The sequence below is a fragment of the Macadamia integrifolia genome, chromosome 12 (genome assembly GCF_013358625.1).
Source record: "Macadamia integrifolia cultivar HAES 741 chromosome 12, SCU_Mint_v3, whole genome shotgun sequence".
NCBI lineage: Eukaryota > Viridiplantae > Streptophyta > Magnoliopsida > Proteales > Proteaceae > Macadamia > Macadamia integrifolia.
The window spans coordinates 11,885,962-11,911,000 of NC_056568.1; the positions used below are offsets into that span (position 1 = coordinate 11,885,962).

General features: G+C 36.0%; 2 protein-coding genes across 2 annotated transcripts; one reads left to right on the plus strand and one right to left on the minus strand.

Annotated features, from left to right (window-relative positions):
- The first annotated feature begins 5,917 nt into the window (after positions 1–5,917).
- Positions 5,918–7,811, plus strand: LOC122094734. Its single transcript, XM_042665338.1, has 2 exons — positions 5,918–6,380; positions 7,450–7,811. Exons 1-2 carry the CDS (start codon positions 5,918–5,920, stop codon positions 7,809–7,811), a joined length of 825 nt encoding a protein of 274 aa, XP_042521272.1.
- A 10,827-nt stretch (positions 7,812–18,638) lies between these two features.
- Positions 18,639–19,970, minus strand: LOC122057505 (agmatine coumaroyltransferase-2-like). Its single transcript, XM_042619624.1, has one exon. It carries the CDS (start codon positions 19,968–19,970, stop codon positions 18,639–18,641), a length of 1,332 nt encoding a protein of 443 aa, XP_042475558.1.
- Positions 19,971–25,039: the final 5,069 nt, after the last annotated feature.

Sequence of the window (25,039 nt, forward strand, 5' to 3'; positions counted from 1 at the left end):
AATTTGCAGCAAACAAGGTTGTCAATTTGGTTATAAGATAGACTTTTTAATCGTCTAGTATTACCACATCTCCCAGAAGCTGGACATGCCAAATTTTGATCCAATTCTTCATGATTGCTATTGTATCTAAAGTTCATATATATATCAATACATGATAGGAGACACAAAGACAACCAATGTAAAAAAAAAATGGGGAAATAGTTTGACCATTTGGTCGTCTTAGCTCAATAGGTAAGAATAGGTGACTTATAACACGATATGGGTTGAAGTCATATAGACAGTTTATGTAACGCTTGTGTAACACATGATGTGGGCATAGGGGAAGAGAAACACTAATACTAAACATAATAATAGATCAGGGTTAAAATCAGGTCAGGCTAGGCTTAGGTCTCAACTGAGGCCCAACCAAACCTTGGTCAGGGTTGGGTCAAGCTGAGCCAGGTTGACCTTCATAACCGGGCTAGAAAGGGTTCAGGCTCAAGGTGGATCAGGGTAGGTTTGGGTCTTCAAGGCCAAACTTACACCCCTACCTGTAGTGATGGGAGCCTTATGCACTATGTATGCCCCCTTTTTTTCTTATTCGGTTAAAAAATGGGTTTCAGTTTGGTTTGACAGTTTCAAGCATGAAACCGAAATTGAACTGAGAAAAAAAGATTCTAAATTTTGAAACCCAAGTCGAGCCAATTTGTTTTTATTTTTAATGGATAATTTTGATTTTCAATTTTGGTTCACACCCATTTTATGGAAGTGGATCAGGGAAAAGTTAGTTTGTCCAAACCTATTTTTCATTGAGATACCCCAAAAGAGGAAAGGAAACGGTCTTAGGCTCTTTGCTGTCCCACCTCCCCTGTTATGTTATGTTTTGTTTTGTAAGAATAGTTAAATGGTAAATTATACTTTTAAGAGTTAAGAGCTAAATTGAGGAGGAAACTGAGAAAGAAGAGTCAAGATCAGAAAACTGGAGGAACAGCCATTTGAAACAAAAAATGGAGGAATTTTATTGGGAAGGCATTTGAATCTCTGTTGTGTAGGGAGAGGAGTCATCATATTCGGTTTGCCACTTATATTCTTCGCTCAATTAGATAGAAAATTTAATGCTTTTTAGTGGTGGGTTGATTTTTTGTTCTTTTTCTCTTGGAAAATGATCTTGTACCACCTTATTTTTAAATTTTATGTCAAATACCACCCTAATTTGCCCAAAATATCTAGTGTGTACCTTGTTTTTCTAACAAAATGACTGTTAAATCCATTCCACTAGATTAAAATCGTCAGGTGATGATCTGATAATGTTGGTAGTTTCTAAATTAGAAAGATATATTGCCATTTTACCCTATGATGTAAAAACCTCCTATTTACATGCGATCAAAACGAAAGAAGTTTCGATTTTAATCTATAGTTTCTCCTTGTTTCAGCAAAACTATTAGTAGAGTAATATAGCAGGCTTGGAACTGCCAACTACCCTGAGTTAAGATCAAGGAGAGGATTTTTTGGTTGATAACTAATTTTATTCTTGCAATCTCCTCCGATTTGATCTGGGCTCAAGTAACTCTGCTGGTTCCTTGTTTACATCGTGAGGAAGATGTTTGTTATTAAATATCATAGTTCCTCCTTTCCCATATTACACTCTCCTTTTTCCATTATTTGCTTCTATTTTTATTTTGGGAATTTTTTTTTTTACCACCTTTAAAAATATTCATAACTTTCTGTAACTTCCAAGTGAGTGCAGATGGAATGAGTTTACAAACGGGTCTTAATTAAAACTCAAGGACGAAACATCCATCCTCCACAATGGTGGAAAAAGTGTTGTTTTAGAGGTTAATAGAAAGGTCAAAAAAGTCTTTTTTACGCTTCAAGTTACACATTATGGGTGCGGTGGATATTATTTTCAATTTGTAGGGTTACAGAAAATTATGAATATTTTTAAGAGTGGTACAAGAAAATTTCCCTTATTTTAATTCCTATTACATATGAATTGCTTGATCTCCCCCTTCAATGGCTGCAGTTTCGTTTTAGGGTTCAAAAGTCATTAGATAATTTAGAGTAAAAGAGGGAAAACCGATGAGAAGTAAGGCTTTTAATTCAAAATTCGTTCTAGAGTCAAAAGAGTCTTTTCCATTTCTAAACTAACGGTGTTAGGTTTAGGGTTACGTTTGATATTTTGGGCAAATTAGAGTGGTATTTCATATAAAGTTTAAAAATATGGGTGGTACTAAATAATTTTCCTTTTCTCTTTGTTTGTTTGAGGCTTCATTTAACTCCTCTTGATAGCATCTTTGCCTTATAATTTTTTTAAAATATATTTATTTATTCAAAAAAAAAAAAAAAAACCTGAAGAACAACAACACTTGTGATGATCATGTCACCCAGAAGTGATTGTAATGTTACCTAAGGTAATAAAAATAACAAGGAAATTAACATGCATAGCCCATATAGGCAAGGATTAAAGTATCGGTATCGATCGTCGTATCGATCGGCCAAAATTAAGATACGTATCGAAGGGTATCGTATCGTATCGGAGATACACTAAGATACGCTAAAGATACACACATAAATGGATAGGAAACATTTTTTTAAACACTTTTGCATAAAGAATTTGTTAAAAAAAAAGCTATTGATAACATGTATTATGCATAAACACTAAATTGAGGGTATCGTACTAAGAATTCAAGGTCTGTAGTTGTCCCATAAATGTAAAATCCTTGTTCTCAACCTTAATTTCCACTTTAGTTAGAGAGAAATATGGCTGACAGCAACTTTAGAACAAAAACCCTTCAAAAAATCGTTTTTTTCTGAAAAATTACCCATATTGGCCATTATATGACCGTAGCGCCGATACGTATCGATACTCACCGGTACGTATCGATACTCACCGATACGTACCGATATATATATCGATACTCACCGATACATGCTGATATATACCGATACGTACCGATCGATACATATCGATACTCACCGATAAGTACCAATACATACCGAAACGTACATTTTACCTCAATTTTATATTTTTCATAGAGTCGTATCGAGGCATGTCGTATCGTATCAATGTGTATTAGTGATGTATTGATGCATATCGGTATGTATTGTATGATATATATCAATACGAAATGATTTAAAAAATTCAATGTATCGTATCGGTGTGTATCGTATCGGCCGACTAAATTTAAGATACGTATCAGAGGGTATCGTATCGGTATCGGAGATACTTAAAACCATGCATATAGGTTTGTTAATAATAATGTGCACACCCTAAACTCTAATCTAGACTGTAACAGATCTGTTTGAAAGCAACTAAGTTTTGTTGGAACTAGGGTATAAAGGCATCAATGCTTCCATCCCTTATGAAGGAGGGGAGAAGAAACATGATCCCTTCTGTTGGAAAATAAGATGGCATGAACATGAAAGGGCTTCCCCCACCCAAGTCCAGGTCATAGAATGGAAACCGCAACCAGCTATCCACCTCCAAATTCGGGCACAGCACCGATTTGTTCATGTCGGCGGTCGGCACAAGCCCTTCTTCATCCACCTTGTAGCTGGCAAAATCAATGAATGATTTGAAGTAGTTATCATTCACTTTGGCTATGGAATCATGTATGATCTTGGTTGCAAAGGGCAGTGGTTCACTCAAGAGGTCCTCTACCTTTGCACTAGGGAATGCCCATAGCACCAAATTTCCAAAATACTCATTAGGCACACATTTTATTTAATATATGTGAGATATTATGTTGGACCATTTAGTTATAGACTTTTCTAGTCTATTCCCTACTTTTGCACCTGCTTGGATAAAGTTATTAGTGTTGTGACTATGGAAGGGAGTATGTCGTTATATGATGTATAACCGTTATGATCCACATTAGTAGTTTTGCTCAAATATGGTATTATGATTGTGATGATATAAAGTTGATGGGTTTACTTTCAAATACTGCAGTATAATGTTAGAATCCAAATTATATTTGAGATTATAATTATGTGGTCGTATAGTTCAAGTGGGAGACTATAAGAATATTCTCTATTATTGCTCCATATACCAATTAGGTTATTGACCGATACTAATCTCATAGAATTGGATTCCAAATAAGAAACTCACTCCTCGTCAAATTAGGGAATAGAGTCCTACCCTAATTTGCACACCTTGATGAGAGGGTGCAAAACTTTATATAATAGGACTCTAGGTCCTCCTCCTATCCTAACGTTAATCTCATTATTGGATCCATCACCAAGAGAGCATTAAGGGAGCTAGTGGGAGAAACCTAGAAAATCCATTGTGTTCGTGATTGGGATTGCAGGAATAAAGATACAGGAAGAAAATAATGACAGTAAATTCTTCACAGTCGATGGTGAACGGTATGCGTCGACCCTTATCGTTTAATTTTGTGATTCAATGATTGTATGGCAAGATCCTATCTATTGTTATTAGTAGGAATAACATCTTTCAAGTGGTATCAGAGCAGTATGATTACGCCAATATGTTCTTGAATCACTTGGAGAGTACTGTTTATAAATGGTATTTAGTACTGTTCATGAATAGTACCCATTTTATGTTAAAAAGGTGGGTGAGGTTCGGTTCACTGTTCACGAACAGTACCAATACTGTTCACAGTACTGTTCACGAACAGTACCGATACTGTTCACGGTACTGCTCACGAACAGTACCGATACTGTTCATGAACAGTGCCGATTAATGTTCATGATAATACTCGATCCATATTATGTTTGTATGATCCGATTGATCGGATCGATTTGAATGGGATGAATTGTATTAATTTTGATATTAATCCATATGATTCATGACCAATATTATACGATCAATTGCAAAATCTTCTTTATGTTATTTGTATGGGACTCACAAGTATTGAAAAGATTTAAACTCTAATTGTAAATTAGGATTTATTTGTTATACTTTACCCCAAAGGTTTATTTTGTATAATGTAATTTAGGGTTTTGGGTTTGTGGCACCCTACTTTAAAAAAAAAAAAAAAAAAAAAACCCATATGAGGGGTTTAATAAACTAAACCCATTATGAAAACCCATATTATGGGATTTAATGAAATAAACCCATTATATAAGTCCATCTTCTCTTTATGCCTTATTTCTAATTCTAATCATAATAGATATGGTTTCTTTGTACTCTCTACTTAAGTTTGTACATATTTCATGGATTGTATATCTATTTCTATTTATGCTTTATATTACCAACTGAATTTCTATATTTTTAGAATACTTTTATGGTAGAAATAGATGTTGTTTATGTCTTTATGCATTATTTTAGAATACCTATAATGCTTGGATGACAATTTATGTTAAATTTAAATTGAAAGTGTATAATTCTCAATTTTAAATGTGTTTGGGGCATCAATGATTATGTGATTAAGTTGAATGGAAGTATCCATAGGTACACTTTTTTCTTGATCACAATAATTATATATGTTGGCCTTAAACATTATCGTATCACACATTCAATTTAAATTTCAAACTTTAGGGTCTTATGATGATCATTATGTAACGGTCAAGATAGAATGGGAATATCCGCAGGTATACATTCTTGATTGACTGCGTTGATCTATATATGATAATTTAACAATTAAATGAGATGAGAATATCCACAAGTATACATCTTATTTGACCATTTTGATGACTTAAATTTTTTACCCTAATGATGTCTTCCATCTAATATAAAGTGAACCATTAGCATGTTACCATCTCGATCCCACAGGATAGATTGTAATAATGCAATAGGTTACTTTTCTAGAATTTTAATATTCTATTACTGAAACTCAAAGCATAATGATTGATATGCATGTATTAGTTACTCTTATTCATAGGTTCAACACCTATCCCTATTTCGAATAACGTGCCACTTTTGAATGGATCAAACTTTAATGACTGGCATGAAGAACTTATTTATTACCTTGCTGCCATGGATCATGATTATGCCTTACGTAATGAGAAACCTGCTACTCTCACTGATGAGAGCACTGATGATGAGGTTACATTACATAATTGGTGGGAGCGTTCCAACCGTCTTTGCCTTTTATATATCAAGAAGACGATTAGCAAGACTATCAAAAGCTCCATACCAACTTTTGAAAATGTAAAGGAATACCTAATCAATGTAGAGAACCGTTTTGCTACTGCTGATAAATCTTTGGCTGAGACTTTGATGACCAAACTAGTAACAATGAAGTATACTTGTACTAATGAGATAGGGGACTATATCTCTGAAATGACAAGTATCTGTGCACAACTAAAACCCCTCGAATTGATAATGAATGAAGGTTGCCTTGTCCAAATCATTATGACTTCACTTCCTCCTCGTTTTGGAGTATTCAAGATTCACTACAATACAAATAAAGATAAGTGGACTCTGAATGAACTTAAGAGTATGTGTGTCCAAGAGGAAAGGAGATTGAATGACTAGGGAGGCCAGGAGGCCAGGAGATCAATTTTGTATCCAACCAGAATAAAAGGAAGAGAGGAAATTTAAAAAAAACAATGCATCAAAGAAAGCCTCCAATCCAAAGTCTGATGATAAGGAAAAGAAAACTGACGAGTTGAAGTGTTTCTTCTGTAAGAAAGTAGGACACCTTCAGAAAGACTGTCAGAAACGCAAGACTTGGTTTGAAAAGAAGGGTAATGATTCTATCCTAGTATGTTTTCAAACCAATCTTGTTAATGTTCCTTGTAATACTTGGTGGATTGATTCAGAAACAACTGTTCATATTTCTAATTCTATGCAGGGCTTTCTTACAACCCGAAAACCAAATCAAAGTGAGAGCATCGTCTACATGGAAAATCGGCAAGAGTCTGAAGTTCGATCCATCGGTACTTATAGACTCATTTTGGACACCGGATTTCAGTTGGACCTTATGGATACTCTTTATGTTCCTTCTATTTCTAGAAATTTAGTTTCATTATCTAGACTTGATTGTGAAGGTTTTAAGTTTAATTTTGGTGATAAGGTTGTGAACGTTTTTAAAGACACCAATCTAGTTTGCACTGGATATTTATGTGATAGTCTTTATAAACTTAATTTGGATTCTAATTTTTCTAAATCCATTCTTGCACTGAATGTGAATGTTGGATCAAAGCGTAAATCTAACAATGATGATTCCTCATCCCTATGGCATTGACGTTTATGTCATATTTCTAGACATAGAATGGAGAGGTTAGTGAAGCATCAAATATTGTCAAATCTAGACTTCACTGATTTCACCACTTGTATAGATTGCATCAAAGGTAAGCAATCTAAGACAAATAAAGTTGCTGCCAAAAGGACCAATTCACTTCTGGAATTGATACACACTGACATTTGTGGCCATTTTGATCCTTGTATAACTGGTGAAAAATATTTCATCACCTTCATTGATGATTACTCACAATATTGTTATGTTTACTTATTAAAAGAAAAATCTGATGCTTTAAATGCTTTTGAAGTGTTCTGTGTTGAAGTCGAAAATAAGTTAGACAAAAATATTAAAACTGTGAGATCTGATAGAGGGGGTGAATATTATGGTAGACATACTGATGTAGGGCAAAGTGAAGGACCATTTGCCCAATTTCTTAAGTTGAAGGGTATAACCCCCAAAAGCACAACTCCTGGTACACCTGAACAAAATGGAGTTGCAGAAAGACGCAATCGTACCATCACAGATATGGTACGTAGCATGATGAGCAACTCCTCATTGCCTGAATTCTTGTGGAGCAAAGTATTAAAAATAGTTGTGTATATCTTGAACAGGGTTCCTAGTAAGTCAGTTCCTACAACTCCTTACGAGTTATGGAATGGAAGGAAACCTAGTTTAGCTGTTTAGGGCATTTACATTTATGGGGTTGTCTTGCTGAAGCTAGATTGTACAATCCACATAAAAGAAAACTTGACCCTAAAACCATAAGTAGTTACTTTATTGGTTATTGTCAGTGGTCAAAGGGTTACAGGTTTTATGCATCAATACATGGTACCAGAATTGTGGAAACTCGAACTGCTAGATTCTTAGAGGATGGTAACATTAGTGGGGAGTGAGAAACCACGTAATGTGGTATTTGAAGAACATCAAATTTCTTTACCGACTTATGTACATCGTGATAACATTGTTGTTCCAGGGGTGACTGTTCATAATGATCTAGTAGAATAATAAAATATAGAAAATGTACATATTCATCATGATGATGTTGTCCCACAGGTAACTATTGAAAATGATCCTATGGAACAACAAACTATTGAAGATGTATCACTCCATGATGTAGTTACCACTGACAATACTATGAATGTTTCTCAACTGAAAATTCAAGGAAGACCTCAGAGGGTTCGAAGGTCTTCTATTCCTGATGACTATATAGTATATCTTCAAGAATCAGAGTTTGATATTGGAATCAAGAATGACCCATTAACCTTTTCACAGGCCATAAACTATAATGATTCTCTTAAATGGGTAGATGCCATGAAAGATGAGATGAAGTCCATGAGTGACAATGATGTCTGGGATCTCATTCAATTACCAATGGGCTTTAAGGCAATTGGTTGTAAATGTGTATTTAAAACCAAACGCGACTCGAAGGGTAATATTAAGAGACATAAAGCTAGACTAGTTGCAAATGGATTCACTCAGAAAAAAATGCATTGATTACCATGAAACCTTCTCTCCTGTCTCTAAGAAGGATTCTTTGAGAATCATATTGGCATTAGTAACTCATTATGATTTAGAGCTTCACCAAATGGATGTGAAAACCACATTCTTGAATGGGGATTTAGATGAGGAAGTCTACATGAACCAACCTGAGGGATTTAGTGACCAAGGAAAAGAAAATCTAGCGTGCAAACTTAAGAAATCCATATACGGACTTAAACAAGCTTCCAGACAGTGGTATATTAAATTTAACCATATCATTGTTTCCTTTGGATTTGTTGAGAACACCTTTGATAGGTGTATATATCTGAAACTTAGTGGGAGTAAGTTTATATTTTTGGTCTTATATGTGGATGATATTTTACTTGCTAGTAATGATTTTGGTTTGTTGAGTGATACAAAGACCTTTTTTTCTAAGAACTTTGAAATGAAAGATATGGGTTTAGCTTCTTTCGTTATGGGTATTGAGATATTTCATGATAGATCTCGTCGGATACTTGGGCTATCACAGAAAACCTATATTAACAAAGTTTTGGAAATGTATGGCATGATGAATTGCCATTATCAAATGAGATAAGTTCAGTCTAAATCAATGCCCAAAGAATGATCTGGAAAGAGCACAAATGAAGGATATTCCCTATTCTTCCGCAGTAGGGTGTCTTATGTATGCAATGACTTGTACAATTGTACCCGTCCAGACATCAGTTTTGCTGTCGGTATGTTAGGTAGATATGTGAGTAATCCTGGCATGGATTATTGGGTAGCAGCAAAGAAGGTGATGAAGTATTTGAAGGGGACTAGGGAGTACATGCTTACTTACAGAGCATCTGATCGGTTAGAAGTGATCGGATATTCAGACTTTGATTATGCAGGATGCCTCGACAGTAGGAAATCTACATCAGGATACATCTTTCTACTTGCTGGTGGGGCGATTTCTTGGAAGTCCAAGAAACAGACTTGTGTCTCTACTTCTACTATGGAAGCAGAGTTTGTGGCATGCTTTGAGGCCACATCTATGGCAATTTGGTTACGGAACTTTATCTCAGGACTTTGGGTTGTCGACACCATTTCGAAGTCGCTGAGAATGTATTGTGACAATGTTGCTGCCATATATTACTCCAAGAATGATAAGCATTCAAGTAGAGCGAAGCATATTGGAGTAAAATACAATTTTGTGAAGGAATCAGTTCAGAAATAAGAAGTGTCTATTACACACATCAAGACAAGTCTGATGATTGTTGATCCTATGACCAAGACATTAGCGCCTAAACACTTTACAGATCTTGTAATGGGCATGGGTTTATGTAAAGTTTGATGTAATGGTCATATTATGTTAGACATTTTTACTTATTTATTTAAATGATCATGATATTTGTTGTTTCTGAATATTTCTCACTTTATTATCGTGTGTACACATTTTATTTAATACATGTGAGATATTATGTTGGACCATTTAGTTATAGACTTTTCTAGTCTATTCCCTACTTTTACACCTGTTTGGATGAAGTTATTAGTGTTATAACTATGGAAGGGAGTATGTCGTTATATGATGTATAACCGCCATGATCCACATTCGTAGTTTTGCTCAAATATGGTATTATGATTGTGATGACATAAAGTTGATGTGTTTATTTTCAAATACTGCAGTATAATGTTAGAATCCAAATTATATTTGAGATTATAATTATGTAGTCATATGGTTCAAGTGGGAGATTGTAAGAATATTCTCTAGAATATTCTCTATTATTGTCCCATATACCAATTAGGTTATTGACCGATACTAATCTCATAGAATTAGATTCCAAATAGGAAACTCACTCTTCGTCAAATTAGGGAATAAAGTCCTACCCTAATTTGCACACCTTGATGGGAGGGTGCAAAACTTTATGTAATAGGACTCTAGATCCTCCTCCTACCCTAACGTTAATCTCGTTATTGGATCCATCACTAAGAGAGCATTAAGGGAGCTAGTGGGAGAAACCTAGAAGATCCATTGTGTTTGTGATAGGGATTGCAGGAATAAAGATACAGGAAAAATATAATGGCGGTAAATTCTTCACAGTCGATGGTGAACGGTATGTGTCAACCCTTATCGTTTAATTTTGTGATTCAATGATTATATGGCAAGATCCTATCTATTGTTATTAGTAGGAATAACATCCTTCATCTTTTCCTTATAATTTTTTTTAAAATATATTTATTTATTAAAAAAAAACCTGAAGAACAACAACACTTGTGATGATCATGTCACCCAGAAGTGATTGTAATGTTACCTAAGGTAATAAAAATAACAAGGAAATTAACATGCATAGCCCATATAGGTTTGTTAATAATAATGTGCACACCCTAAACTCTAATCTAGACTGTAACAGATCTGTTTGAAGGCAACTAAGTTTTGTTGGAACAAGGGTATAAAGGCATCAATGCTTCCATCCCTTATGAAGGAAGGGAGAAGAAACATCATCCCTTCTGTTGGAAAAAAAGATGGCATGAACATGAAAGGGCTTCCCCCACCCAAGTCCAGGTCATAGAATGGAAACCGCAACCAGCTATCCACCTCCAAATTCGAGCACAACACCGATTTGTTCATGTCGGCGGTCGGCACAAGCCCTTCTTCATCCACCTTGTAGCTGGCAAAATCAATGAATGATTTGAAGTAGTTATCATTCACTTTGGCTATGGAATCATGTATGATCTTGGTTGCAAAGGGCAGTGGTTCACTCAAGAGGTCCTCTACCTTTGCACTAGGGAATGCCCATAGCACCAAATTTCCAAAATACTCATTAGGCACACATTTTATTTAATATATATGAGATATTATGTTGGACCATTTAGTTGTAGACTTTTCTAGTCTATTCTTTACTTTTGCACATGTTTGGATGAAGTTATTAGTGTTGTGATTATGGAATGGAGTATGTCGTTATATGATGTATAACCGCCATGATCCACATTAGTAGTTTTGCTCAAATATGGTATTATGATTGTGATGACATAAAGTTGATGGGTTTACTTTCAAATATTGTAGTATAATGTTAGAATCCAAATTATATTTGAGATTATAATTATGTGGTCATATGGTTCAAGTGGGAGATTGTAAGAATATTCTCTAGAATATTCTCTATTATTGTCCCATATACCAATTAGGTTATTGACTGATACTAATCTCATAGAATTGGATTCCAAATAGGAAACTCACTCCTTGTCAAATTAGGGAATAAAATCCTACCCTAATTTGCACACCTTGATGGGAGGATGTAAAAATTTATATAATAGGACTCTAGGTCCTCCTCCTATCCTAACGTTAGTCTCATTATTGGATCCATCACCAAGAGAGCATTAAGGGAGCTAGTGGAAGAAACCTAGAAGATCCATTATGTTCGTGATCGAGATTGCAGGAATAAAGATACAGGAAGAATATAATGGCGGTAAATTCTTCACAGTCGATGGTGAACGGTATGCGTCGACCCTTATTGTTTAATTTTGTGATTCAATGATTGTATGGCAAGATCCTATCTATTGTTATTAGTAGGAATAATATCCTTCAAGTGGTATTAGAGCAGTATAGTTACGCCCATACATTCTTGAATCACATGGAGAGTACTGTTTATAAATGGTATTTAGTATTGTTCATGAATAGTACCCATTTTATGTTAAAGAAGGTGGGTGAGGTTCTGTTCACTGTTCACGAACAGTACCGATACTGTTCATGGTACTGTTCATGAGCAGTGCCGATTAATGTTCATGATAGTACTCGACCCATATTATGTTTGTATGATCCGATTTATCGGATCGGTTTGAATGTGATGAATTGTATTAATTTTGATATTAATCCATATGATTCATGACCAACATTATACGATCAATTGCAAATTCTTCTTTATGTTATTTGTATGGGACTCACAAGTATTGAAAAGATTTAAACTCTAATTGTAAATTAGGGTTTATTTGTTATACTTTACCCAAGGGTTTATTTTGTATAATGTAATTTAGGATTTTGGGTTTGTGGCACCCTACTTAAAAAAAAAAAAAAAACCCCATATGAGGGGTTTAATAAACTAAACCCATTATGAAAGCCCATATTATGGGATTTAATGAAATAAACCCATTATGTAAGCCCATCTTCTCTTTATGCCTTATTTCTGATTCTAATCATAATAGATATGGTTTCTTTGTACTCTCTATTAAATTTTGTACATATTTCATGGATTGTACATCTATTTCTACTTATGCTCTATATTACCAACTGAATTTCTATATTTTTAGAATACTTTTATGATAGAAATAGATAGAAATAGATGTTGTCTATGTCTTTAAGTATTATTTTAGAATACCTATGATGCTTGGATGACAATTTATGTTAAATTTAAATTGAAAGTGTATAATTCTCAATTTTAAATGCGTTTGGGGCATCAATGATTATGTGATTAAGTTGAATGGGAGTATCCATAGGTACACTTTTTTCTTGATCACAATAATTATATATGTTGGCCTTAAACATAATCGTATCATACATTCAATTTAAATTTCAAACTTTAGGGTCTTATGATGATCGTTATGTAACGGTCAAGATAGAATGAGAATATCCGCAGGTATACATTCTTGATTGACTGCGTTAATCTATATATGATAGTTTAACAGTTAAATGGGATGTGAATATCCACAGGTATACATCTTATTTAACCATTTTGATGACTTAAATTTTTTACCCTAATGATGTCTTCCATCTAATGTAAAGTGAACCATTAGCATGTTACCATCTCGATCCCACAGGATAGATTGTAATGATGCAATATGTTACTTTTCTAGAATTTTAATATTCTATTACTGAAACTCAAAGCATGATGATTGATATGCATGTATTATTTACTCTTATTCATAGGTTCAACACCTATCCCTATTTCGAATAACGTGCCACTTTTGAATGGATCGAACTTTAATGACTGGCATGAAGAACTTATTTATTACCTTGCTGCCATGGATCATGATTATGCCTTGCGTAATGAGAAACATGCTGCTCTCACTGATGAGAGCACTGATGATGAGGTTACATTACATAATTGGTGGGAGCGTTCCAACCGTCTTTGCCTTTTATATATCAAAAAGACGATTAACAAGACTATCAAAAGCTACATACCAACTTCTGAAAATGCAAAGGAATACCTAATCAATGTAGAGAATCGTTTTGCTACTGCTGATAAATCTTTGGCTGAGATTTTGATGACCAAACTAGTAACAATGAAGTATACTGGTACTAATGGGATAGGGGACCATATCTCTGAAATAGCAAGTATCTGTGCACAACTAAAACCCCTCGAATTGATAATGAATGAAGGTTGCCTTGTCCAAATCATTATGACTTCACTTCCTTCTCGTTTTGGAGCATTCAATATCCACTACAATACAAATAAAGATAAGTGGACTCTGAATGAACTTAAGAGTATGTGTGTCCAAGAGGAAAGGAGATTGAATGACTAAGGAGGCCAGGAGGTCAATTTTGTATCCAACCAGAATAAAAGGAAGAGGAAATTTTAAAAAGAACAATGCATCAAAGAAAGCCTCCAATCCAAAGTCTGATGACAAGGAAAAGAAAACTGACGAGTTGAAGTGTTTCTTCTGTAAGAAAGTAGGACACCTTCAGAAAGACTGTCAGAAACGCAAGATTTGGTTCGAAAAAAAGGGTAATGATTCTATCCTAGTATGTTTTCAAACCAATCTTGTTGATGTTCTTTGTAATACTTGGTGGATTGATTCAGGAACAACCGTTCATATTTCTAATTCTATGCAGGACTTTCTTACAACCCGGAAACCAAATCAAAGTGAGAGCGTCGTCTACATGGAAAACTGGAAAGAGTCTGAAGTTCGATCCATCGGTACTTATAGACTCATTTTAGACACTGGATTCCAGTTGGACCTTATGGATGCTCTTTATGTTCCTGCTATTTCTAGAAATTTAGTTTCATTATCTAGACTTGATTGTGAAGGTTTTAAGTTTAATTTTGGTGATAAGGTTGTGAACGTTTTTAAAGACACCAATCTAGTTTGCACTGAATATTTATGTGATAGTCTTTATAAACTTAATTTGGATTCTAATTTTTCTAAATCCATTCTTGCACTGCATGTGAATGTTGGATCAAAGCGTAAATCCAACAATGATGATTCCTCATCCCTATGGCATAAACATTTAGGTCATATTTCTAGACCTAGAATGGAGAGGTTAGTGAAGCATCAAATATTGACAAATCTAGACTTCACTGATTTCACCACTTGTATAGATTGCATCAAAGGTAAGCAATCTAAGACAAATAAAGATGCTGCCAAAAGGACCAATTCACTTCTGGAATTGATACACACTGACATTTGTGGCCATTTTGATCCTTGTAAAACTGGTGAAAAATATTTCATCACCTTCATTGATGAGTACTCACGATATTGTTATGTCTACTTATTAAAGGAAAAATCTGATACTTTAAATGCTTTTAAAGTGTTCTGTGCTGAAGTCGAAAATAAGTTAGACAGAAATATTAAAACTGTGAGATCTGATAGAGGGGGTGAATATTATGGTAGACATACTGATGTAGGGCAAAGTGAATGACCATTTGCCCGATTTCTGAAGTTGAAGGGTATAACTCCAGAATACATAACTCCTGGTACACCTAAACAAAATGGGGTTGCAGAAAGACACAATCGTACCATCATAGATATGGTACGTAGCATGATGAACAACTCCTCATTGCCTGAATTCTTGTGGAGCGAAGCATTAAAAACAACTGTGTATATCTTGAACCGGGTTCCTAGTAAGTCAGTTCCTAAAACTCCTTATGAGTTATGGAATGGAAGGAAACCTAGTTTAGGGCATTTACATGTATGGGGCTGTCCTGCTGAAGCTAGATTGTACAATCCACATGAAAGAAAACTTGACCCTAAAACCATAAGTTGTTACTTTATTGGTTATTGTCAATGGTCAAAGGGTTACAGGTTTTATGCACCAACTCACAGTACCAGAATTGTGAAAACTCGAACTACTAGATTCTTAGAGGATGGTAACATTAGTGGGAGTGAGAAACCACGTAATGTGGTATTTGAAGAACATCAAATTTCTTTACCGACTTATGTACATCGTGATAACATTGTTGTTCCACGGGTGACTGTTCATAATGATCTAGTAGAACAACAAACTATAGAAGATGTACATATTCATCATGATGATGTTGTCCCACAGGTAACTATTGAAAATGATCCTATGGAACAACAAACTATTGAAGATGTATCACTCCATGATGTAGTTACCACTGATAATACTATGAATGTTCCTCAACTGGAAATTCAAGGAAGACCTCAGAGGGTTCGAAGGTCTGCTATTCCTGATGACTATATAGTATATCTCCAAGAATCAGAGTTTGATATTGGAATCAAGAATGACCCATTAACCTTTTCACAAGCCATAAACGATAATGATTCTCTTAAATGGGTAGATGCCATGAAAGATGAGATGAAGTCCATGAGTGACAATGATGTCTGGGATCTCGTTCAATTACCAACGGGCTTTAAGGCGATTGGTTGTAAATGGGTATTTAAAACCAAACGCGACTCGAAGGGTAATATTGAGAGACATAAAGCTAGACTAGTTGCAAAGGGATTCACTCAGAAAGAAGGCATTGATTACCATGAAACCTTCTCTCCTGTCTCTAAGAAGGATTCTCTGAGAATCATATTGGCATTAGTAGCTCATTATGATCTAGAGCTTCACCAAATGGATGTGAAAACTGCATTCTTGAATGGGGATTTAGATGAGGAAGTCTACATGAACCAACCTGAGGGATTTAGTGATCAAGGAAAAGAAAATCTAGTGTGCAAACTTAAGAAATCCATATACGGACTTAAACAAGCTTCCAGACAGTGGTATATTAAATTTAACCATATCATTGTTTCCTTCGGATTTGTTGAGAACACCTTTGATAGGTGTATATATCTGAAACTTAGTGGGAGTAAGTTTATATTTCTGGTCTTATATGTGGATGATATTTTACTTGCTAGTAATGATTTTGGTTTATTGAGTGATACAAAGACCTTTCTTTCTAAGAACTTTGAAGTGAAAGATATGGGTTTAGCTTCTTTCGTTATCAGCATTGAGATATTTCGTGATAGATCTCGTTAGATACTTGGGCTATCACAGAAAACCTATATTAATAAAGTTTTGGAAAGATATGGCATGATGAATTGCAAATCAGGTGTTTCCCCCATTATCAAAGGAGATAAGTTCAGTCTAAATCAATGCCCAAAGAATGATCTGGAAAGAGCACAAATGAAGGATATTCCCTATTCTTCCACAGTAGGGAGTCTTATGTATGCAATGACTTATACTCGTCCAGACATCAGTTTTGCTATTGGTGTGTTAGGCAGATATGTGAGTAATCCTGGCATGGATCATTGGGTTGCAGCAAAGAAGGTGATGAGGTATTTAAAGGGGACTAGGGAGCACATGCCTACTTACAGAGCATCTGATCAGTTAGAAGTGATCGGATATTCAGACTTTGATTATGTAGGATGCCTCGATAGTAGGAAATCTACATCAGGATACATCTTTCTACTTGCTGGTGGGGCGATTTCTTGGAAGTCTAAGAAATAGACTTGTGTCTCTACTTCTACTATGGAAGCAGAGTTTGTGGCATGCTTTGAGGCCACATCTATGGCAATTTGGTTACGGAACTTTATCTCAGGACTTCGGGTTGTCGACACCATTTCGAAGCCGCTGAGAGTGTATTGTGACAATGTTGCTGCCGTATATTATTCCAAGAATGATAAGCATTCAAGTAGAGCGAAGCATATTGGAGTAAAATACAATTTTGTGAAGGAATCAGTTCAGAAACAAGAAGTGTCTATTACACACATCAAGACAAGTCTGATGATTGCTGATCCTATGACCAAGGCATTAGCGCCTAAACACTTTACAAATCTTGTAATGGACATGGGTTTATGTAAAGTTTGATGTAATGGTCATATTATGTTAGACACTTTTACTTATTTATTTAAATGATCATGATATTTGTTGTTTCTGAATATTTCTCACTTTATTATCGTGTGTACACATTTTATTTAATATATGTGAGATATTATGTTGGACCATTTAGTTATAGACTTTTCTAGTCTATTCTTACTTTTGCACCTGTTTGGATGAAGTTATTAGTGTTGTGACTATGGAAAGGAGTATGTCGTTAAATGATGTATAACCGCCATGATCCACATTAGTAGTTTTGTTCAAATATAGTATTATGATTGTGATGACATAAAGTTGATGGGTTTACTTTCAAATACTGCAGTATAATGTTAGAATCCAAATTATATTTGAGATTATAATTATGTGATCATATGGTTCAAGTCGGAGATTGTAAGAGAATATTCTCTATTATTGTCCCATATACCAATTAGGTTATTGACCGATACTAATCTCATAGAATTTGATTCCAAATAGGAAACTCACTCCTCGTCAAATTAGGAAATAGAGTCCTACCCTAATTTGCACACCTTGATGGGAGGGTGTAAAACTTTATATAATAGGACTCTAGGTCCTCCTCCTACCTTAATGTTAATCTCATTATTGGATCCATCACCAAGAGAGCATTAAGGGAGCTAGTGGGAGAAACCTAGAAGATACATTGTGTTTGTGATCAGGATTGCAGGAATAAAGATACAGGAAGAATATAATGGCGGCAAATTCTTCACAGTCGATGGTGAACTGTATGCGTCAACCCTTATCGTTTAATTTTGTGATTCAATGATTGTATGGCAAGATCATATCTATTGTTATTAGTAGGAATAACATCCTTCATCTTTGCCTTATATTTTTTTTAAAATATATTTATTTATTCAAAAAAAAAACCTGAAGAACAACAACACTTGTGATGATCATGTCACCCAGAAGTGATTGTAATGTTACCTAAGGTAATAAAAATAACAAGGAAATTAACATGCATAGCCCATATAGGTTTGTTAATACTAATGTGCACACCCTAAACTCTAATCTAGACTGTAACAGATCTGTTTGAAGGCAACTAAGTTTTGTTGGAACAAGGGTATAAAGGCATCAATGCTTCCATCCCTTATGAAGGAAGGGAGAAGAAACATCATCCCTTCTGTTGGAAAAAAAGATGGCATGAACATGAAAGGGCTTCCCCCACCCAAGTCCAGGTCATAGAATGGAAACCGCAACCAGCTATCCACCTCCAAATTCGGGCACAACACTGATTTGTTCATGTCGGCGGTCGGCACAAGCCCTTCTTCATCCACCTTGTAGCTGGCAAAATCAATGAATGATTTGAAGTAGTTACCATTCACTTTGGCTATGGAATCATGTATGATCTTGGTTGCAAAAGGCAGTGGTTCACTCAAGAGGTCCTCTACCTTTGCACTAGGGAATGCCCATAGCACCAAATTTCCAAAATACTCATTGGGCACACATGGGTTGAGGTTCAACCTCCCTCGCCCATTCACTGAGATCCTAACTTGGGTTATCTCAAATCCATTAAGCCCACGAGCCGTTGTGATAGTTCTCCAAAGATGGGCAGCCAAGCTCTCAAATGTGCTATAGAGCTTATTAGTACCATGGCTCGAAGAAGCTCTAGCCTTGAGATTGGCTAGGAACTCCAATGTGAAATGAACCTTGTGCACCACTATATCTTCAGTTATTACTTGTGATTGTTCAAAGAGAGGAAATACTTTGCTGAGCTTCTTGCTTGTGAACTCCACTCCTCTGTGTTCGAATTCTAAGATCGGCAGCTCTCGAGGGGCGAAAATGGAGCGATTGTGGAAGGGACATGGGTTCATGTCAATGCCTCGGCATACTTGGCTCCATGCTACCAAGAAGTTGCTAGTTGAGTGCCCATCAGCTACTAGATGGTGTGCAGTAAACCCAATAACTAAAGATCCACAAGTAAAGCGAGTGAGTTGGACTTGCACCAGCTCTTCCACACCCTTAAGGCTAGGATGAAAGTTTAGTAACATGGGTGATGGCTTGAAGGGCATGATAGCCTGATCAAGGGTGCAATCAACTGAGGCCTCAACAAATTTGATGCCGCCATCGTTGAGTAGAATAACGGGGCGACGCCGGCCCTTCTCATCAGCCACGCCCAACCTGCCTGCCCACTCCCTATACTCCGATAAGACCTTACGAAGCCCTCGCTCGATTGCTGCATTTGGCGGCGTCGGCGGCCTATAACCATAGATGATTGCTACATGAGCATTGTATGTGGCCTTATCAAAGACTGTTAAAGGAATGTGGAGAGTGGTTGGTGGGTGATCTCCTTCATATATTGGCTTCACTATTCTTGAGCTCTCCCTCTTGATCTTCATAGTTTTCTACCAGTAAACAAATGTCCTTACTAAGCCATTGAAGGGTTTTAGGTGTTTAAATAGTTAGTTTACTACACCAACCTACCAAATCATTCTTCATGAAAAGGAATTTGCTAAGACGGGTTGTTTCTGGAGGAGGCTTATCCTACGAGCAAGGGGATGAAGCTTGTAAATTCTACTGTGATGGATGTCCCAAGTCTCTTGTTGATTAAAATTAGATAAACAAAGTTTGAAAAAGAGTGATATCTTAAGGTGCCATGGGTGTTGTTGATTAGATTAGGTAAACCAAGTTTGACTAAAGAGAGTGATCTATTGCACTTTAATTCCTTTATTGGTGGTAGAATCAGAAAGCAGAGTTGTATAGCATGAAATAAAAAAATGGAACCTAAAAGTGAAAAAATGTAGGCATTGCGTTGTCCTGACATGAGATTTGCAGGTTTAAGTGGGCTTGTTGGGCTCTCCCTGAATTTGGCCTATGGGCGTCACTCACTGTCCAATGTCCAGTATGGGTGCCAATCGGTTGCTTGGGCCAGGTCAGGCCTAACGGACTTCCCTACTTTAGGACCTCACACTGTGATTGGTCTGTTTAAGTAATCGGTCCTCTTGGCTAGGTATGATCCCATTCATGAACTAATCAGTTAGACGGGCTTTAAACTGCCTTGAATGGGTTTTAAAAATGTTGGGCTGAGTAAACGGGCATTAATTGAGCTCTAAACATTTCGACCTGGTCGGGCCCATTGGGTAGCACCATTCCACCAGGAATGACCGAATTTTAGTCGGGCCAGGCTTGAGCCCGACATGTTTACTAAATGGATCAGAAGGTTTTGGGTTTTCTGGTCAGGCCTACTGATGTGGGCCTAGAATTGACACCCTTACTTCTTGTACATATAGGGGTGTTAAGTGGTGGAATCTCACCGGGCCTCACCATTTTCCCCCAGACACTGTAACTGCCCAAATAGGTAGCTGGGCACAGGTATGGACACTTATATAACGGGTTGGATGGTTTTGGGGTTTTAATAGGGTTAAACAGGCCTTGTACGGGCAACTGAGCCATTTATCTGTAAATGGGTTGGGTTGAGTAAAGGAGCTCTAAACAGGGTTTTAATGTGTTGGGCTGAATCGTGTCTTAATTGGTTGGCTTTGGTCCAGCAACTGTCAGGTAGGACTTTCGCATGGGAAATGACAAAAAAGTACTCAGTCTGGACTTGAGCCCGGCACACTTAATAAATGGGACGAGTCGTTTTGGGTTTTCTTGGTGCGGGTCTAGAATTGACACCCCTACCACCTATTTTGGTACTAGAAAGTGGGGATACACATTTGATTTCTTTGCTTAATAATACCTACTAATTCACTGTTCTATGGGCACATTTGGATCACTTCTCTCTCTCAAACATATTCATATCGGGAGTCGGAATATGTTATTTTGCAGGACTAGTCAGGCTAAAGGCTTAGATACCCAAAAAAAAAAGAAAAAAAAATTGTATTTCTCAAAATTAAAGAACCATTTTTGGATGCACAAAATGGTACATTGATTCTTATTATTTTGTTGACCTTGAAATAAAAATTGTCCAGCTAACCCCACATTTGAGATGGGTCGATATGGCTATCTTAATCCTATATTGAGTTCCATTTCTATCCCTCTAGGATTATTCAGTAATTAGAGAATTAATAAAATCTCTATTTGGAATTTTGAGCTGGAATTATTACTGGATCCAAAGATTTGAGCCAAACAACATGTCCCATGTGGCAATTTTTAATTCGTAGTGATATTTAAGAATTCCCTTCCCTTTCACATTATGTTAAAGAAAACAAGGACGTACCAAATATACAAGGCTTCTCAGTATGTTAATGGGCCTTAAAATTAATCCATAATCATCAACCTGTCCAGCATACATAACCCGATGTGTGGATAACGACATTCTATAAGCCTTAGCTTTGCTCAAGTTAAGCTTGTTCCTTCGGGCCATGTTTGATTGCAAAGGGAATTAAAGGGAAGGGAAGTGACATTTTCATACTTGAAAATAAATCATAGAATCTAACCACACTAAAAGAGGGCCAAGCAAGATATTGGTATTAGTGTCTTTTTTTTTTTAATCTTAAGTAAGGAATTGCTATCAAGCTGCGTGGCCCCTGTACTAGCACAAGGGCCAATGCTAGGTTATGTGGGGGAGTTCATTTCGCTAGAATCTCAGATTTTACAAGGGTGGAGTTGTCATTCCACGCCCTATGTTTGGGTATGCCACACAATCTGGCTCACTCTGGCAGTAATCGATTTTCTAAAAAAATATATATGCATGGCTTCAAGTATCGGCATTAGTTCGATCGTATCGTATTGATATTAGATGATACCAATATTAATACCTATACTTGACTGATCTGGATCGATTACCCGTATCGTTTTAGGGGTAAATAATAAAAAATGTATTTTTTTTGAAAAAATAAGTACAAAAGTAACCGATACCAATACCTAAATCCTTGTATATATGTGTACAAGTGAATAAGATAAGCAGATTCTGGACAGTAGAAGAAATGGTGTAAATAAACAAAAATGGTTCTTACCCAAAAAAAAAAAATGGCAAAGGTCCATCACATGGCCCACCTAGGAAGATCTTCCTCCATTGCCACCTTTTTTTCAGCTGTAGATTTGTTTTCACACTTCTTTCCAAGAAATTCATATTTTGAACATTTGCTAAGAAGATACTCATGGTTTTAATTACCCTTCTAGCCAATTCTTTTATGGCTGCAACTTTAAAATGTGCACAGGGAATTCTGAGCCCAACCAAAACGAAACTCATATTTTTAATGGAATCAACATTTGTGGTTCAATTTAATTAAATAAGGGACAAAGTTTTTTGTCTGGGAACTCCCTTTGCACCACCAACCCATGAGAGGTACTCTGGTTGCAAGGGGATTTTTGAATATATAACACCTGTCTAAAAAATAGGGAAAAGGTTCTCTGAGCCTCTAGGTTAGATTATGCTAGCACCTTTGTGTTTATCTCTCTCTTCCTCACATGAAATGATATTGCTACCCTCTAATGTATGATAGTGTTTTATCACACCTCATTGGTGTGCTCCCTTATGCCGTTTGCTTAGAGAACCCATTTTTAATAAAAAATAAATAAATAAATAACATTAGACTTGATCTAAATTTGGTTATAGGGCACACAGTTCATACTTGGGTTACCAATGATTTTTTTCTTTTTTTGGGTGAAGGTTACATATGATAAAATGTCCCCAATATGTAAAGATGTAAATGGATCGGATGTGAACAGATCTAGATACCTCTAGAAGGATGTAGATGTGAATTGAATCCATATTTTTGACTATCATTTAAATATTTGAATTGCATAATTCAGACCTACCTCCCCTTGCAAATATGATTTGATCTCAATCCATATCGCTTAGTTCTTAGTTCTTTTCCTCAATCTCTACAACCTGTCGAATCTTCAAGAACCCTCAATATCATTAGTTACTTATTTTATTTTATTTTTATTATTAATTTTATATCCATTTGAATTGGATATGATGTTCTAGATTATCCAAATTCGGATCTAAATACCCTACTAGATACAAATACCTCTAAATTGATTAGGATGAGAATCAAATCTGAATTTCGGATTTTACATTCCTACAAATATGTTAAAGATTTTACAACCATTTAATGGATGTGTATAATTTTGTTGGCTGAGAATGGAGAATGGCTATGATCCATTATTTACAAAATGAATCTCCTTTAGATGATGGATATTATAATATTCCTTCCCTAGATCATGTTCTTGTTTGATTCTCAGATCTTATCTAGGCCATATCTATCCATTCCAAAGGGATTGCAATCTATTTGTGGTGTCCCTAGGAGTTGGAGGTGGGATATAGATTCCATGACTGGATGTGGAGAGAGAGAGAGAGAGAGAGAGAGATCTTTTCACCCACAATAACAAATGACTATTCTTCTTCTTTAATAATCACTGAAACATAATGGTGCATCTAATCTTTCTAAATGTATACCAGGATCCTTCTTACAATGGTAATTAAGTTTTTCTTATACTTTTCTTAAGCATTAATTATCTCATCTCATGATTTACTTCTTGACTGGTAGGAATCCACTTCAAACTTCTCCTGCTTAATTGATAATCAATTTGAGCACTAAGGGCGTAATTTTAGATAGCAATGACACTAATAAAATACATTATTTTAAACTTTATATTATGACAAAATCCATCCATGATCCATCCATGTTGAAAGACCGAAGTTGTGTTTGGTATGCATTCTCAGAATATATCCCGGGTCTAGAACATGTTTTGAAATCTGAATTTTCTCTATTTTCGAACTTCAAGAATGTTTCCTAAGACCTAAAATCTTTTTCGAAAATGCATACCAAACACAGCCTGAACGTAACTAATTAAGCTTCTGGTCCAAATACAGATTTGAAGGCTTTAGGATACCAGGACTGAGCTCCTGCAATCACAGTTTTGAAGGAGGCAGCATATGATCATTGCTATTGTTTTTTCTAGCAAAAGCATGAATTAGAGTAATTTTTGGAATCAAATTCAGATTTAGATATGATATCCAATTATCCAAGGGTTCACAAACCCCTCCGGGGTTTTAGAATCTTCTGAAAATACCCCATACCACACCTACGGTGAATTGATTCCCCCATTCACCATGGATGTAGGGAAACTCAGTCCTAACTCGTAATATCTTCAAAGTTTTGCTTATTTGTCCCCACTGTTTTAAAAACTTGGAACTCCAAGGCATAGGAATCCATATCCGTGAACCCATAGAAGCAGAAGGAACCCAACAACACCCACCCAAATAGGATTCCTCTCTATAGAGCCTAGGGACCAGAGAGTGATCCTAGGGCTAAGGTGACATAGCATTCCTAAAATACACTGGACGTGTGCCCGGGTCCTCCCAACCCTAGGATTACTCTCTTGTCCTAGGCACTATGGAGAGAAATCGGATCCCCCCCACCACCACCCACTTACACCAAAAATAAAAAAATAAAAGAAAATAAAGAAAGAAATCCACTCAAATACTTGAACCCAAAGAAGCAAAAGGAACAGGAAC